This window comes from Macrotis lagotis, chromosome 2, assembly GCF_037893015.1.
Source record: "Macrotis lagotis isolate mMagLag1 chromosome 2, bilby.v1.9.chrom.fasta, whole genome shotgun sequence".
Classification (NCBI taxonomy): domain Eukaryota; kingdom Metazoa; phylum Chordata; class Mammalia; order Peramelemorphia; family Peramelidae; genus Macrotis; species Macrotis lagotis.
This window is the reverse complement of record NC_133659.1, coordinates 237,503,189-237,517,214: the sequence shown is the minus strand read 5'-3', so window position 1 is coordinate 237,517,214 and position 14,026 is coordinate 237,503,189. Positions and strand designations below refer to the sequence as shown.

General features: G+C 35.4%; 1 protein-coding gene and 1 pseudogene across 1 annotated transcript; both read left to right on the top strand.

Annotated features, from left to right (window-relative positions):
- Window positions 1–2,514: 2,514 nt before the first annotated feature.
- Window positions 2,515–3,477, top strand: LOC141511498 (olfactory receptor 2T29-like). The gene has a single exon (XM_074220652.1). It carries the CDS (start codon window positions 2,515–2,517, stop codon window positions 3,475–3,477), a length of 963 nt encoding a protein of 320 aa, XP_074076753.1.
- Window positions 3,478–13,053: 9,576 nt separating this feature from the next.
- LOC141511497 (N-alpha-acetyltransferase 50 pseudogene) lies at window positions 13,054–13,679 on the top strand (annotated as a pseudogene).
- Window positions 13,680–14,026: the final 347 nt, after the last annotated feature.

Sequence of the window (14,026 nt, the reverse complement as noted above, 5' to 3'; positions counted from 1 at the left end):
ATTTATTCTATTTTACATTTCTCAGAGTGTATCAGAGCAAGCACTTTTTCCTGTGAGAATCCTTAAAGTTATGTCAATCAGTTTAATGCAGCTCAGTTTGAGGTAAAAATTGTTTTCATTCAGTTTGATCCAATCCAATTCTATTCAATTAAAACTAAACTATCATGCATAGCTCTTCCCTAAATATTGATACTCTCATAAGCCCAAGAACCTTAAATTCAAAAAGAGAAGATAAGACAGAAATAAGTATGATAAAGAACAAAATGTGATAAACCCATCAGATTCAAAGAAGAAACAGGGTCCTAGAAAGAAAAAAGGCCCCCTTCAACTAGTCAGATCAGGAAAATGTCAAAGAAATATTTTAAACTGTAGCTAGAGTTCAAACAAATCAAATGATTTTCATAGGCATATGGTGCAGTGAGGATAAAATAATGAATCAGAGAGCCCAGAGAATTTGTGTTTGAATAAGAACTTTGTTTTATTGTCTGTTTATGCATAAATTAATAAAACTCTATTGGACCACCTAAAAATCTTTAAAATAAAGTAATCTAAATAGTTTTGTAGGTCCCTTCTGGTATTCAAGACTATGATCCTATAGGGAATAATACATTCCTGGTACTTGGTCCATTAAAAACAAATGTACATTAATGGGAGAAGCTAAAAATGCTTGGATAGTTGAAGAAGAGTCCATCCAATTGGGTTGAGAGAAATAGAAGTATCTATACTAGGTGATGTAGTAATAGAGTATCTGACTGGAGTCAATACCTATGTTCAAATGTGAACTCAGATACTTACTAGCTGGGCAAGTCACTCACCCACCATCTCCTTTAGTTTCCTCAACTGTAAAATAGGATTAATAATAGAAGCTACATTTTAAGGCTGTTGTGATGATCAAATGAAATATCTGGATCTCCTGTAATTTTGTAAAAACTTTAGCATAGTTCCTGATATAATAGTGCTTAATAAATATTTATTTACTGTCTTCTATAAGAACTTCCTCTAGGATTATGGGGTTGTTTGGGTTTTTTCACTACATTTTGATTTTGACTTTACAGATGTGTAAAGAATTACTTGTCAACATGAACAGATACTCTTAAGACTCTAGGCTATATGGGCAAACTTCTCCCTGGTACTCTTCTGTCCACCAGACGACTGAACATAACACATTCTAGTCAATCAATAAGTATTTATTATTTATTTACTATGTGTCACTGTGCTAAGCTGGAGATTCAAAGAAACACAAAACTAGCCTTTGCCTTCAAGAAGTTCATATTATCATGGAGAAGATAACATGTAAATAAATAAATAGACACATACAGCAGTAGATGTCATAGTGGAGAAGAGTTAGTAGACTCTCAGAAGGGAAGGCAATAGCAACTGGGGAAAAATGAGAAAGCCTGAGTCTTAAAGGAAACCAATGAAACTTAGAGGAAAGAAATTAGAAGGGAGACTATTCTAGGTGTGAGGGACAGTCAATGTAAAGACATGGAGAAGAGAAATGGACTATGTGGGTGAAGAATAGCTTCTAGGACAACTTAGAAAGATTGAGGAAATTAAAGTGTAAGAAGACTGGAAAGGTAGAAAAGGGCTAGATTATGATGAACTTTAAATACTAAACAGTATTTTTGTTTTTATTTGGTCATGTAGGAAGTAAGAAGGCACTGGAGTTTACTGAGGAAGGGTGACTTGGTCAGACCTAAGCTTTAAGGAAAAAATCACTGACAATTGAATGGAGGATAAATTAAAGTAGCAAAAAGGTTTATCACAGGAGGATCAATTTGAGGCTATTGCAGTAGTTCAGGTATATATCTGGAAAAGGAAATGATAATGGCTTCAACTAGGATGGTGCTCATGTTAGTGGATAGTATGGTTCCTATGTAAGAAATGAGAAATGTTGTTAGAAGAGACTACAAGATTTGGCATTGTGATATATATACATATATATATATATAAATATATACATATATATATATATATATATATATATATATGGGAGTGAGAGTGAACACCAAAGGGGAAATATCAAAATTATGAGACTGAGTGATTGAGATTATAGCAAGTCCTTGTCACTAATAGGGAAGCTTTGAAAAGGGAAGCATAAGAAGTTCCATTTTGATCATGTTGAAATTGAAGTGCCTATGTGATAAAAATAAGAGGAAAATGGTTGTTTCAATAATGTTTTCTCTGATGTTTATTTCAGGTCTACTGTACTCATAATAAACACAATTTTATGTGAGAATAATCTGACAGAATCTCAGAGCTTGAAAATGGCCCAAAATGATGAATTCTCAATTCAAATAGTGTTTCTATAGGTTCAAGTTAGGTCAATTTTTAACACAGATTGATGAGAATCTCTCCCGTTAGTCAAAATCATCACTCCTGTTAAAGCAATAAATAGTGGATCTGTTTCCTTCATTAATAGATGATCAAAAGTTCTAGCATTTGTATATAAGGGACACAATATAAAATCATTTGCTGTTTTGATTGTTTTTGATCTTTCCTAGGTAAAATGACATGAAAAAAACAATATGGATGAAGAATAAAACTTTGGAAACTGATTTCACCCTTTTGGGGCTCTTTAGCCAAAGCAAATATAGTACTCTCTTCTACTCACTGATATTTATTATTTTCATAGTGGCTCTGACTGGGAATGTCACTTTGATCTTTTTGATTCAAAGTGATTCCCATCTCCATACTCCCATGTACTTCTTCATCTGCCAGCTTTCCCTCATGGACATGATGTATATCTCTGTCACTGTTCCCAAGATGCTGTTGGATCAGGTGACTGGAATTCATAATATCTCTGCCCCAAGCTGTGGGATCCAAATGTTCCTCTATTTAACACTTATGGGGGCTGAAGTCTTCCTTTTGGCAGCCATGTCCTATGACAGGTATGTGGCCATTTGTCACCCTCTCCGCTACCCCGTCCTCATGAACCAAAGAGTTTGCATCCTTCTAGCAGTTGTCTGTTGGTTCTTGGGCTCCATTGATGGTTTCTTGATAACCCCTATCACCATGAACTTCCCAATTTGTAAATCCCGAGAGATCCAGCATTTCTTCTGTGAGGTCCCTGCCTTGTTGAAACTCTCCTGCTCAGATACCTCCCTTTATGAGACTCTCATGTACCTGTGCTGTGTCCTTATGCTCCTCATACCTGTAATAGTTATTTCAAGCTCTTACTCCCTTATTCTCCTCACAGTATTTAGGATGAATTCAGCTACTGGTCGTAGGAAAGCATTTCTCACATGTTCCTCCCACATAACTGTTGTTATTCTCTTCTATGGAGCTGCTGTCTATAACTACATGCTTCCTCCTTCTTATCATACTGCTGAAAAGGATGTGATGGTGTCTGTCTTCTACACTATCCTCACACCTGTTCTGAACCCTCTAATCTACAGTCTCAGAAATAAAGATGTCACAGCAGCTTTGAAGAAAATGCTATGGTCAGAGCTGGTTTTAGCTAATTTTCAAAAATAGAATTTGGTCTGAAAATTCTTAAAAGCACCTCACATCTTTCTGTCAGTTATTATAGGTGTCATATCACAGATATGTTGGCCTGTAGTAAATGAGTATCTCCCTCCCTACCCTGAGTTCCAAATTAATTTTCTCTCTTTGAGTCTTTTTGGAACATTTTGAGTTAATCTTTCCTAATTTAGAATTTAAAAATTAATATTTAAGTTATTATATTAGAATTTTAGTTCTCTATTCATAATTTGTTAACTAGGTTACCTTGGAGAAATGACTGAACTTGGTTTGCTTTTCTGTTCAATGTTGTATTAAAGAAATAGTTATTAAATACCTAAAAATGAATGAGATTTGCATAGATTCATAAACTTTACTAAACTCACATCATTTCCTTTTCTATGACATTGTTTACATGATAAGTGATGAAAAAGGAATAGTTATCAGACATTGGCAAAGCATTCAGTTTTTCATGCTATTATAAACAAAATATTGAATTAGAAAAAGAATTGATTGAATGAATAGAATGAATTTATCTGAGTCAACATGGAAGGATTCATGCTAACATCCATCATCATGACTTTCCCTTTCTTTTAAACCCAAAAGATTCATTTGTTATCTTGTGTGGACCTTGCTTTTTCTTTTCTCCCTCTATGAGACTGTCATGTGCCTATGTGGTGTCCTTATCATCTTCATCCATGTAATGGGATAAAAATTTCTCCCTTGTGTAACCCTCTTTTTACTTTCTCTTCTCTTCCTTATTTTAAAACCCTCAGTATAGACAAATCTCTTTTCCCCTCATTTTTCTCCCTTTAGAAGACTTTAAAATTCTGAATAGCTACTTATTTTCTCAAACCTACATCATAACTCCTTTCAATCACTGAAATGAACTTTCTAGGTTTCTCTTAACTCTCATCTTACCACTAATCTTTTTTATCAGAAATGCTTGAAAAGGCTTGACTCCATTAAAAGGCTTTTTTCCACTATAGAATCATATTCAACTTTGTAATGTAAATTTCTCTTTGTGGTAAGCATGTAACTTGCCCCCTTTGGATAATTGTATTCCAGGATCTTATTTACTATTTTGTAGAAATCAGCAGATATTATACTATATTTACTAGTTCTATTTGATCTGGTCGATTTTCATTTATTCCTTGAAATATAGTATCTATTTTGATGGAAAATGTCATCCATATCCAGAGAAAAACCTTTGGAGTTTGAATGCAGATTAAAGCCTGCTATTTTCACTTTTTAAAATTTGTTTTATAATTTTTTCTTGGGTTTTTTCACCCTTTGTTCTGATTCTTCTTTCACAGCATGCTTAATATGGGAATATGTTAAAAAATGATCGTATATGTATAACCTATCTCAGTTGCTTGCTGTCATGAGAAGGTGGGAGGGAAAGGAAGGAGGAAGAAAAATGTGGAACTCAAAATCCTACTTAAAAAATTAACTTTGAAAATTAACTTCACATGTAATTGGAAAGAATAAAATAAAATAATTTATAACCAAAGAAATATATTATCTAAACTTTTTAAATGATTTTTAGGATTTTAATGATTTTTTATAGTTTCTTCATTCCAGTTAATTTTACATTTTTTTGCTCTTTTCCATCATTTGATTTTTGTTCTATTCATGCCATCGGAAGAAGCCACTGATTTTGGCTTAGTTTATTTTAATTTTTCAGGTATTCTGTTTCTTGGGACATTTGCCATTTTTCCCCTAAGCTGTTGTTCTCCTTTAAATTATTTCCCCAAGCTGATGATCAACCTTAATGGACTTGCTCATTCTATCAGTGCAACAATTAGGCACAGTTTTGGAATATCTGTGATAGAGAATACCATCTGTATCCAGAGAAAGAATTGGGGAGTTTGAACAAGACCAAAGACTATTACCTTTAAAAAAAATGTTATCTTATGTAATTTTTTTATCTCTTATACTTTATTTTTTTTTTTCCTTAAGGATATGATCCCTCATCACATTCAACTTAGATCAATGTATACCATGGAAACAGTGTAAAAACTAACAGACTGCCTTCTGTGGGGATGGGGGGAGGGAAGTGAGATGGGGGAAAATTGTAAAATTCAAAATAAATACATTTCTTAAAATTTTTAAATAAATAAAAAAATTATTGCCCCAAGAACAATTTCTTTTTTCTAACTTTTGCTAAATTACTTGAGGTATTTTGTAATCCTTAAAGGAAATACTTTTTTTTTTATTTGAGGCTTTGTTTGCAGGTGTTATGGAGCTAGATTTACAATACATTTTGATACAGAGTGGTGCTTTCTTTTATTTACTCATCTCTCCAATTTTAGCTTCTGAATTGGGGTTTTCTGCAAGTTTCAGAGTCTGTCTTAACTGACTCTTGAGTGGAATGTGGTGATTTTGCTGACTTTCATCTTCTAGGATTAGGTTCCTCTAAGTTTTGGAGGTTCACCATAAGCAATCTTCAGGATCTTTTCTGATTTCTCCAGGTTGAATATTCGGTATCTTAGAATCCCTAGCCTTGAACACTGTGAGCATGATATCAGTTGGTATCTATGCCACTTGCTGTCTAGTGCTGCTCTCCAGGACATCTAGAATCCTCTGGATTTGTTTTTGTTTTAAGATTTTCTTCCATATTAAATTAAAATTTTGTTTTAATTGTCAAGTACTATAATTTTTTCTGCTTGCATGCTGAATTAATCACTTTCTTTGTTCACTAATATGAATTGACTAATCACTTAGCAGTTTGTGAAAACTCTTACCATCTAGACTTTGTGTCATATTCCAACCTAAGATAATAATAAGATTATTTCATAATCATTCTCAAGATAAGTCTAGGATGTAAATTGGGCAGCTTGAGGTTGCCTAGAATTGATTTCCTATTCATATAACAGTCACCAATCTATAAGTACACTGTGAACTATGTCAAGGCTAAGTTCATGAAGTGTTCATGAGATCAGTCAGAGTGTGTCCCAAATCTTCTGGACCAGAGTGAAGGACAGTATTTGTTGATGAGTAATAAAAATACATAGATTTCCCCTATATAAGAGCAATTTCCTTCCAAAATGCACCAAACTGAAGATGTACTACTACTACAAAGAGAATTTTTGCAATAGATCATAGCAGTATGGCTTCAGCAATTGAGTAATTTATAAGACATCAATGCTCATCAAAGACTAAAAGAGACATCAAAGGCAGCTTCACTATTATCCTAAGATCTGGTCAGCTGTTTCATATCCTTCAATAAATTTCATTTGAATAAACAACTTAAAGTGTTTGCCTCTTATTTTCTTTTTAACCTCTGAAAAATTTTCCTTTTGAACAGATAGTTGTTGATGATTATTATGTGAATGAAAAACAATCTGAGGGGCTGCTAGGTGGTGCAATGGATAAAGCACCAGCCCTGGAGTCAGGAGTACCTGGGTTCAGATCCAGTCTCAGACACTTAAGAATTACCTAGCTGTGTGGCCTTGGGCAAGCCACTTAACCCCATTTGCCTTGCAAAAACTTGGGAAAAAAAAAGAAAAACTATCTGAGTTTGAGAAGGAACATCCCTTCCTTGACTCTTAATTTATCTTTAAATTACACAGATTATTTTAATAAGTTTTGTTATTGTTCATTTTTCAGTCATGCTAGATCTCAGACCAAGTAACCATCCTTAAGGGGAAGAAAACCTATTAATTCTCTATTTAAACCATATAGTAAGAATTTTTGCAGAACTGTGACTATTATTTTAAAAAGAATCTTGAACCTACTTAAATTATATCCCTTTAGATATCACAGATAATAGAACTACTTACATTTGTCCAATCTTATCATGGTAGAAATTGGCTCCCTAAGGGTTCTGGCAGGCAGTAAACTATTAACTATCAAATGGACAAAGGCCTGCTTGTTTTCTTAAACCTAATTTAGGAAAATGCTCTATCAGATATGCGTAGGTATTTTTAGTGACCAGATTGGACAAACTCAGAGCCTTGGGGAAAAAAAGAGTATTCTGAGGACAAGCCCATAAAGATACTCTGAATGCCTAGTTTAGATGCTTCTTGCCCCTAGTAGAAAGGAGTTTAATATTTATTTAAATTAAATAACCCTGAGGACAGTGCTGTGATTAATTTAGTTTATAAGAGGCTGTGTGTGCCACAACCTAATTTTAAAAAATCATGCTCCTGACTTGGGGTCTGTGAGAGGAGGTGGGAAAGTGGATAGTAGATGGGAAGTGAAGGGGAATTTGATTAAATAAATCAGAAGCTAAGAAAATAACCCATCTTCCCATATACTGACTTCTGTTGGAAAAAAAATTGTTTTTTTGCAAGGCAGATTGGGGTTAAGTGGCTTGCCCAAGGTCACACAGCTAGGTCATTATTAAGTGTCTGCAACCAGATTTGAACTCAGGTACTCCTGACTCCAGAGGCAGTGCTCTATCCACTGTACCACCTAGCCGCCCCTGTTGAAAAATTTTAAAATTCACCATGGATCCAAAAATATTAGCTAATTATTTTATTAAAGCAACTAGATGACATAGTGGATTGCAAACAGGAAGAGATCCACTTAGTATAATTTAGATGCTCAAAAGAATCCATAGCATACAATACAAGCTAACAAGGCATCATTCAGTTTCTATTTGAACCCTCCAATGAACCACTCTAATTACTAGGGAATGAGACCCAATTCTAAGTGCTGCTATAGTCATTGGTGACCCAGTCGCCATACATTCTAGGGCTCAAAAGTTTCTCTCAGTCAACAAAAATCAAGGATCTATAAACAGAGGAGTTATCTAGAGACTCACTTCTGCTTCTCTAATCTGTTGGTAGAAAAGATTTTCTCTTCAAACACACTGTCCACAGTGTTTTAATACTAATAACAATAATAAAAATAATAATGAATTACAATAAAGTAAATGAAAGCCTGGTCCCTGGCCCCTAGCTCCTGGCTATTATAATCCATTAAGGATACACTCCTGCTATCTCACCATCTTCCCCTCATCTAGTTTCTCCTATATGGAATAAATAGCACCTTCTGGGCTAAACTTCCAAAAACTACATTCACCAGGGAATTGATTTATTCAGTTTTTGAATTTTCATTCTGAGTCTAAACTTTCCTGATTGATAACTGATGGTTCCCTAGCCTGCTATATTTAACTAGCCCCAGTGTAGGCCAAGTTTTGTATACCATCTAGTGGCCTTCTCAGAGTACCTTGCCATTTGCCCTGCCAACAGAGTCCTCCTCTCCTCAAACCTCTCTTCTCCCTTCTGCTTTTCTTTCTTTGGACACAGTGGTGAAAAAAATATTCCCATTGCTTCTGGAAAGGGTGTGTTGATTGACCCCCATGAATCATCTCAAGATCCTTATCATTTGGGGCGGCTAGGTGGTGCAATAGATAAAGCACTGGCCCTGGAATCAGGACTACCTGGGTTCAAATCCAGTATCAGACATTTAATAATTACCTAGCTGTATGGCCTTGGGCAAGCCACTTAACCCCATCTGCCTTTGCAAAAACATAAAAAAAAATGATCCTTATCATCCCCCCCCCACAAAACTCCATTACCTACCACTCCTTTATATGTTCAATCTTCTCTGTAAGAATTAAACCCCCAAAGGTCAGTGACTTTCTCAGTTTTTATATTTGTATCCACAGTATTTAGTTCAATAATTAGAACTTAAGGTGGTTAATAAATGGTTTTTCAAAATTCAATCATTCATGTTAAAACAATCAAATAATGTTTATTAAGTATCTAGAGCATGGAAATGGCACAGTGGGTAGAGCACCAGCACTGAAATCAGGAAGACCTGAGTTCAAATTTGACCTAAGACACTAGCTGAGTGACCTTGGGCAAATCACTGGATCCTGATTGCCTAGAATCCAGAGTCATCTCTAGTCATGCTGATTCATATCTGGCTACTGGACCTAGATGACTCCAGAGGAGAAAGTGAGGCTGTGACTTCCCTTATGTCATGATCATCTTCATGAATGAAAGATAAGCATCATCATCATACATCATTAAGTGCCTACTTTGTGCCAGATACTATGCTAAGTGTTACTGGGCATTGGGGTGAGGAGGTTGACACCAGGAGGTGATGAAGTTAGCCTGGGAAGGGCTAACTTCCATGGAGTTGAAACCAGACAAAGTAGCAGATGGAGAGTGGAGTGAAACCCCAAAATTTACTTTCTGCTCTCTATAAGGGAAGACACTGGAAGGAGTTTGAAACTTTGCTTTCCAGCCTTCCAAATCAAAATGGAGAGGAGTCTGGGGGAGATTATATCAGTAAAAGCTTGAATTAGTAGCATGATGATAAAATTAGAGTTGATCAAATTAACCTGTGCTGGAGCTATTTGTCCTGGATTGTACTCCTCTCTCACCCTGGTGCAACAGAACTTTCTTGCCCATTTTCTACATTGTCTTGGGTTGGAAATTTGTTTCACTTAGTCATTTTGTAGGTGAGGTAAGAATGCATTCCAAAGCAAGAGATAGGATAACCAGTCCCATAGGAGATGGAAGATACATATAGATATAGAAATATAGATACAATTCTTTAGTCAGCTTGTAAACCTAAAAGTTTGCAGAAAAGATGCCAACCTGATTTAGTTGGAATTCCCTATATCATTGAAATGCCAGGTTAAGCACTATCCTTTATTCTTTAGGTAGATATTGAAATAAGTTTTCAAAATATCTTCAAGCATATTGTAGAGAAATAACATGACTAAATAGACAGTAGGTACTTTCTAAAAGACTAATCCTTTTATCTAAAGCAACTTGTAGATACTCTAAGACATAATAGTAAACTTTGCTGTTCATGAGTTCAATTTTTAATGCAAAAGTATGTCCAAATAAATGAATTAAAATGCTAATTTCTTCCTCTTCCTTAATTTTATTCTAGTCTAAATTCATTTTCTTTCTTCCCATTCTTCCAAGGTAATTCAACCATATACTTAAATGGACCTGGAAGAAGAAAGATCTATCCAATAACTTCAACATCATAAATTCTTTCTCAGAAGTAGTCCTGAACCTAGAGACATTAGGCTCTCAGGTTTTTTTATTTTTAGATTTTTCTAGATAGAAAATTTTTTTCTTTAGAGTTCTCTAGATAGAAAAAGAAGAAAATATAATATTTATTATCTCATTGATTCTTGGTTTCAATTTAAAATCATTTTGAGCTCTTATAATCCTAGCTTTTTCCATGGATAAGTTACACAATATCCCATTATCCAAGTAAATTCTCAATTTCCTATAGTCTTCTATGTTTGTTTCCCTAGAAATTTGTTCCAGTTTTTAATGTAGAATAAATGAACAATGACATTACTCATTTGGTCTCATTGATAATAATTCTGATTAAGCTCCAGTTTCATTACAGAGAATCAGTCTCTGACTCATTTTTTTTTTCTGCTGAAGAGATTTGCAGCATCTTATGATTCTGAATGTGGAATTATTTCATCCATGAAACTATTACAGGCAAAAGCATGAAGGCAAAGATTTGAGTAGGCAAAATGGAGGAAAGTCTTTTCAGGTGGAAAAAAATATGAGAAAAACACTAAATGGTAAGTAGTAGTAGTCATCAGTTACCCTTGCTATATCACTTGCATTTAATCTCTCAAATCTTATAAAATTTAGCAATTGAAATATCCGGCTTTAGAATTTTAGAAATAAAAAGAATCTGAAATGTGATATGTTAACCTCTTTTTTAAATGAGAAAATTTGGGTGAGACTTTCTCAAAGTTATATAACTAATTATTAATATAGTCAAAGCATCAGAAATTTCCTCACTCATAAAGAAACATGTATTAATGCATTTCATAGATTCATTCACTTGTACAAGGCATTTACTATTATCATTTGAATATGTTTTTATTTGTGCAGTTTTTTGCAAAGAAATGGGGTTAAATGACTTGCCCAAGGTCACACAGGTAGGTAATCATTAAGTGTCTAAATCAAATTTGAACTTAGGTCCTCCTGATCCAGGGCTAGTACTCTATTCACTGTTTCCACCTCAAAGACTATTCATAAACTTTACTAATTCTTAGCTCTGATATTCCTCCAAATAAAAACACTATTTAATAAAAACACTCAATAGAATGAGATTCTATCCAGGTATATATAGTCTAATGCAGTAAATCAGAATTGCCTAACAAATTAATAATTTCAACATATAATCAGTATACTTTGAAATTATTAAGTGTACTTAGAACACATTTAAAATCAAACCAAATTTTTTCTTTATTACTTAAAACTTTCATTGACTTGCTCAGGTCCAGGAACCATTCATGATTTTATTCTGTGTGAAGGAAATTCTACTGCCAATGACTTCAAAACTATCCAAGATGAGATGCAAATTAGATTAGAGTTAAACTTATTTTGTTTCAATTCTGTTCATTTTAATTCTACTCCATCTAATTTTTTAAATTACTAAATTGCTACTACATGTAAGCTAATGCTTACAAAAATAAAACATACTCAGGATTAGTTTAAGTAGAGAAGTAACAAGAATTCAAAACAGAATTAGCCAGCTCTATCAGATACTAAACTTTTAAAGTAACCTGGAAGAGGAACGAAATCTCCATCAACTGGGAGGATCATGAAAAGATCAACAAGAAAAACTAGCATTTGGAACTTGATCTAAAAAGAAGCCAATTTATTTCAACAAATGGAGAGGAAAATATTGTGCTTTATAATACAGAAAAGTCTAGAATTTGAAGATAGAGAACTTGGACATGAATTTCAGTTTTGCTGAAATTTACCTTTGTGATCTTGGGAATATTACTTAAATTTCATTGGTGCATTTCCTACTTTACAAAATGAAAGAGTCGAATGAAATAATTCTTAAGTTCTCTCACAATTTTAAATACTAAGATTCATTTGGGAAAAGTGTAGTATATAGATACATGGTCTCACATGAACAAATAAATATCTACTGAAAGGGTGAAATGTGATTGAGAGCATCTAGTGAGCTAGATTAAGTGAAATGAGATTACTTATTCCAAGAGCATGGAGCTCTCTCCTAAATATTGGACTTGGCTCCATAGGTTTTCTGATTATTATGATTTTTTTGAAATATATTGTTTGATGTCATAGTTATAAATGATGGAACTCCAATATGGAATCACTAAGTGGTCCTAATGACCCTAGGCATATAAGCAATAAGAGAGCTTGTACTTGTCCACTATTCTGACTCATTCTGTTCCTATGTCAAACATGTAAATGATTGAAACTTCTAAATGTATGAGACTCCTGGCTGACTACAACAGCTACAGTTCAACATCTATTCCTCTGATCAGCAATTACCCTCTCAAATACTCACCTATTTTTCTGGTCCCAATAAGGAAATTCTCTCACCCAAGTCTGATATTGATAGGAGATTAGTTATTTCCTCACATCTGGGTCTGATTAAGAATGTCCCCCTGGGCTGGAGCGCGGCGGGCGGCCCCGCGGGCACGTGTGGAGGAGCGGCGGCGGCCCCAGCCCCAGGGCAGCGGCCTGAGACGCCCCCGAAGGCCGCGGCGGTCCCCGGCGAATCGTGCCCGGCCTCCCGCCCGGAGGCGGAGGCCGGCGTGCGGAGTAGGGTCGCTCCCGGTCCGGGGCGCGGCGGCGGCGGGGTCGGCAGAAAAGACGGCCACGGCCGGCGGGGAAGATGAAAGGCCGGATCGAGCTGGGAGACGTGACACCACACATTAAGCAGTTGAAGAGGTTAAACCAGGTCATCTTTCCAGTCAGCTACAATGACAAGTTCCACAAGGATGTGCTGGAGGTTGGCGAATTAGCAAAACTTGCTTATTTCAATGATATTGCAGTGGGTGCAGTATGCTGTAGGGTGGATCATTCACAGAATCAGAAGAGACTTTACATCATGACACTAGGATGTCTGGCACCTTACCGAAGGCTAGGAATAGGAACTAAAATGTTGAATCATGTCTTAAACATCTGTGAAAAAGATGGCACTTTTGACAACATCTATCTGCATGTCCAGATCAGCAATGAGTCAGCAATTGACTTCTACAGGAAATTTGGCTTTGAGATCATTGAGACGAAGAAAAACTATTATAAGAGGATAGAGCCAGCGGATGCTCATGTGCTACAGAAAAACCTCAAAGTTCCTTCTCTTGGCCAGAATGCAGATGTGCAAAAGACCGACAACTGAACAAATTACGAATGAACTTTCTTGCACTTGCCTGTCGCCAAATAAAAGAGAGGCCCTTTGATTTCTCTTTCCTCCCCCTTTTAGAAGCTTTCCCCCCCTTAACTTATTTCTCTTCTCTCTTTTGTTCCTTTCCCTCCAAAATTTTAATACAAGGACTGTAAAATTAATCATGTTTGGGTATTTTTGTTTGGGGTTTTGGGTTTTTTGTTTTTGTTGGGGGGGTTTTTGTGAGGGGTGGGGTGGGTAAAGGGTGGAAGAGGTGTCTTATCTCTTTAGTTTTACAGTTGGAGGGGATAGGTGGTCCTAAAAGAATTGGATGTCATAATTTCAGATTTACTTTTGAGTGATTTTTATGTCCTGCTTTCACATTGAAGGGCAGATAATTAACAAATATTTGTGTATTTCACTTTTCTCCTCCCCCACCCCCCAAAATAGCAATATCTTGTCCTCT

Bases quoted from the DNA above. Each gene is read 5' to 3' on its own strand.
- LOC141511498 (XM_074220652.1), top strand. From the start codon at position 2,515: ATGAAAAAAACAATATGGATGAAGAATAAAACTTTGGAAACTGATTTC.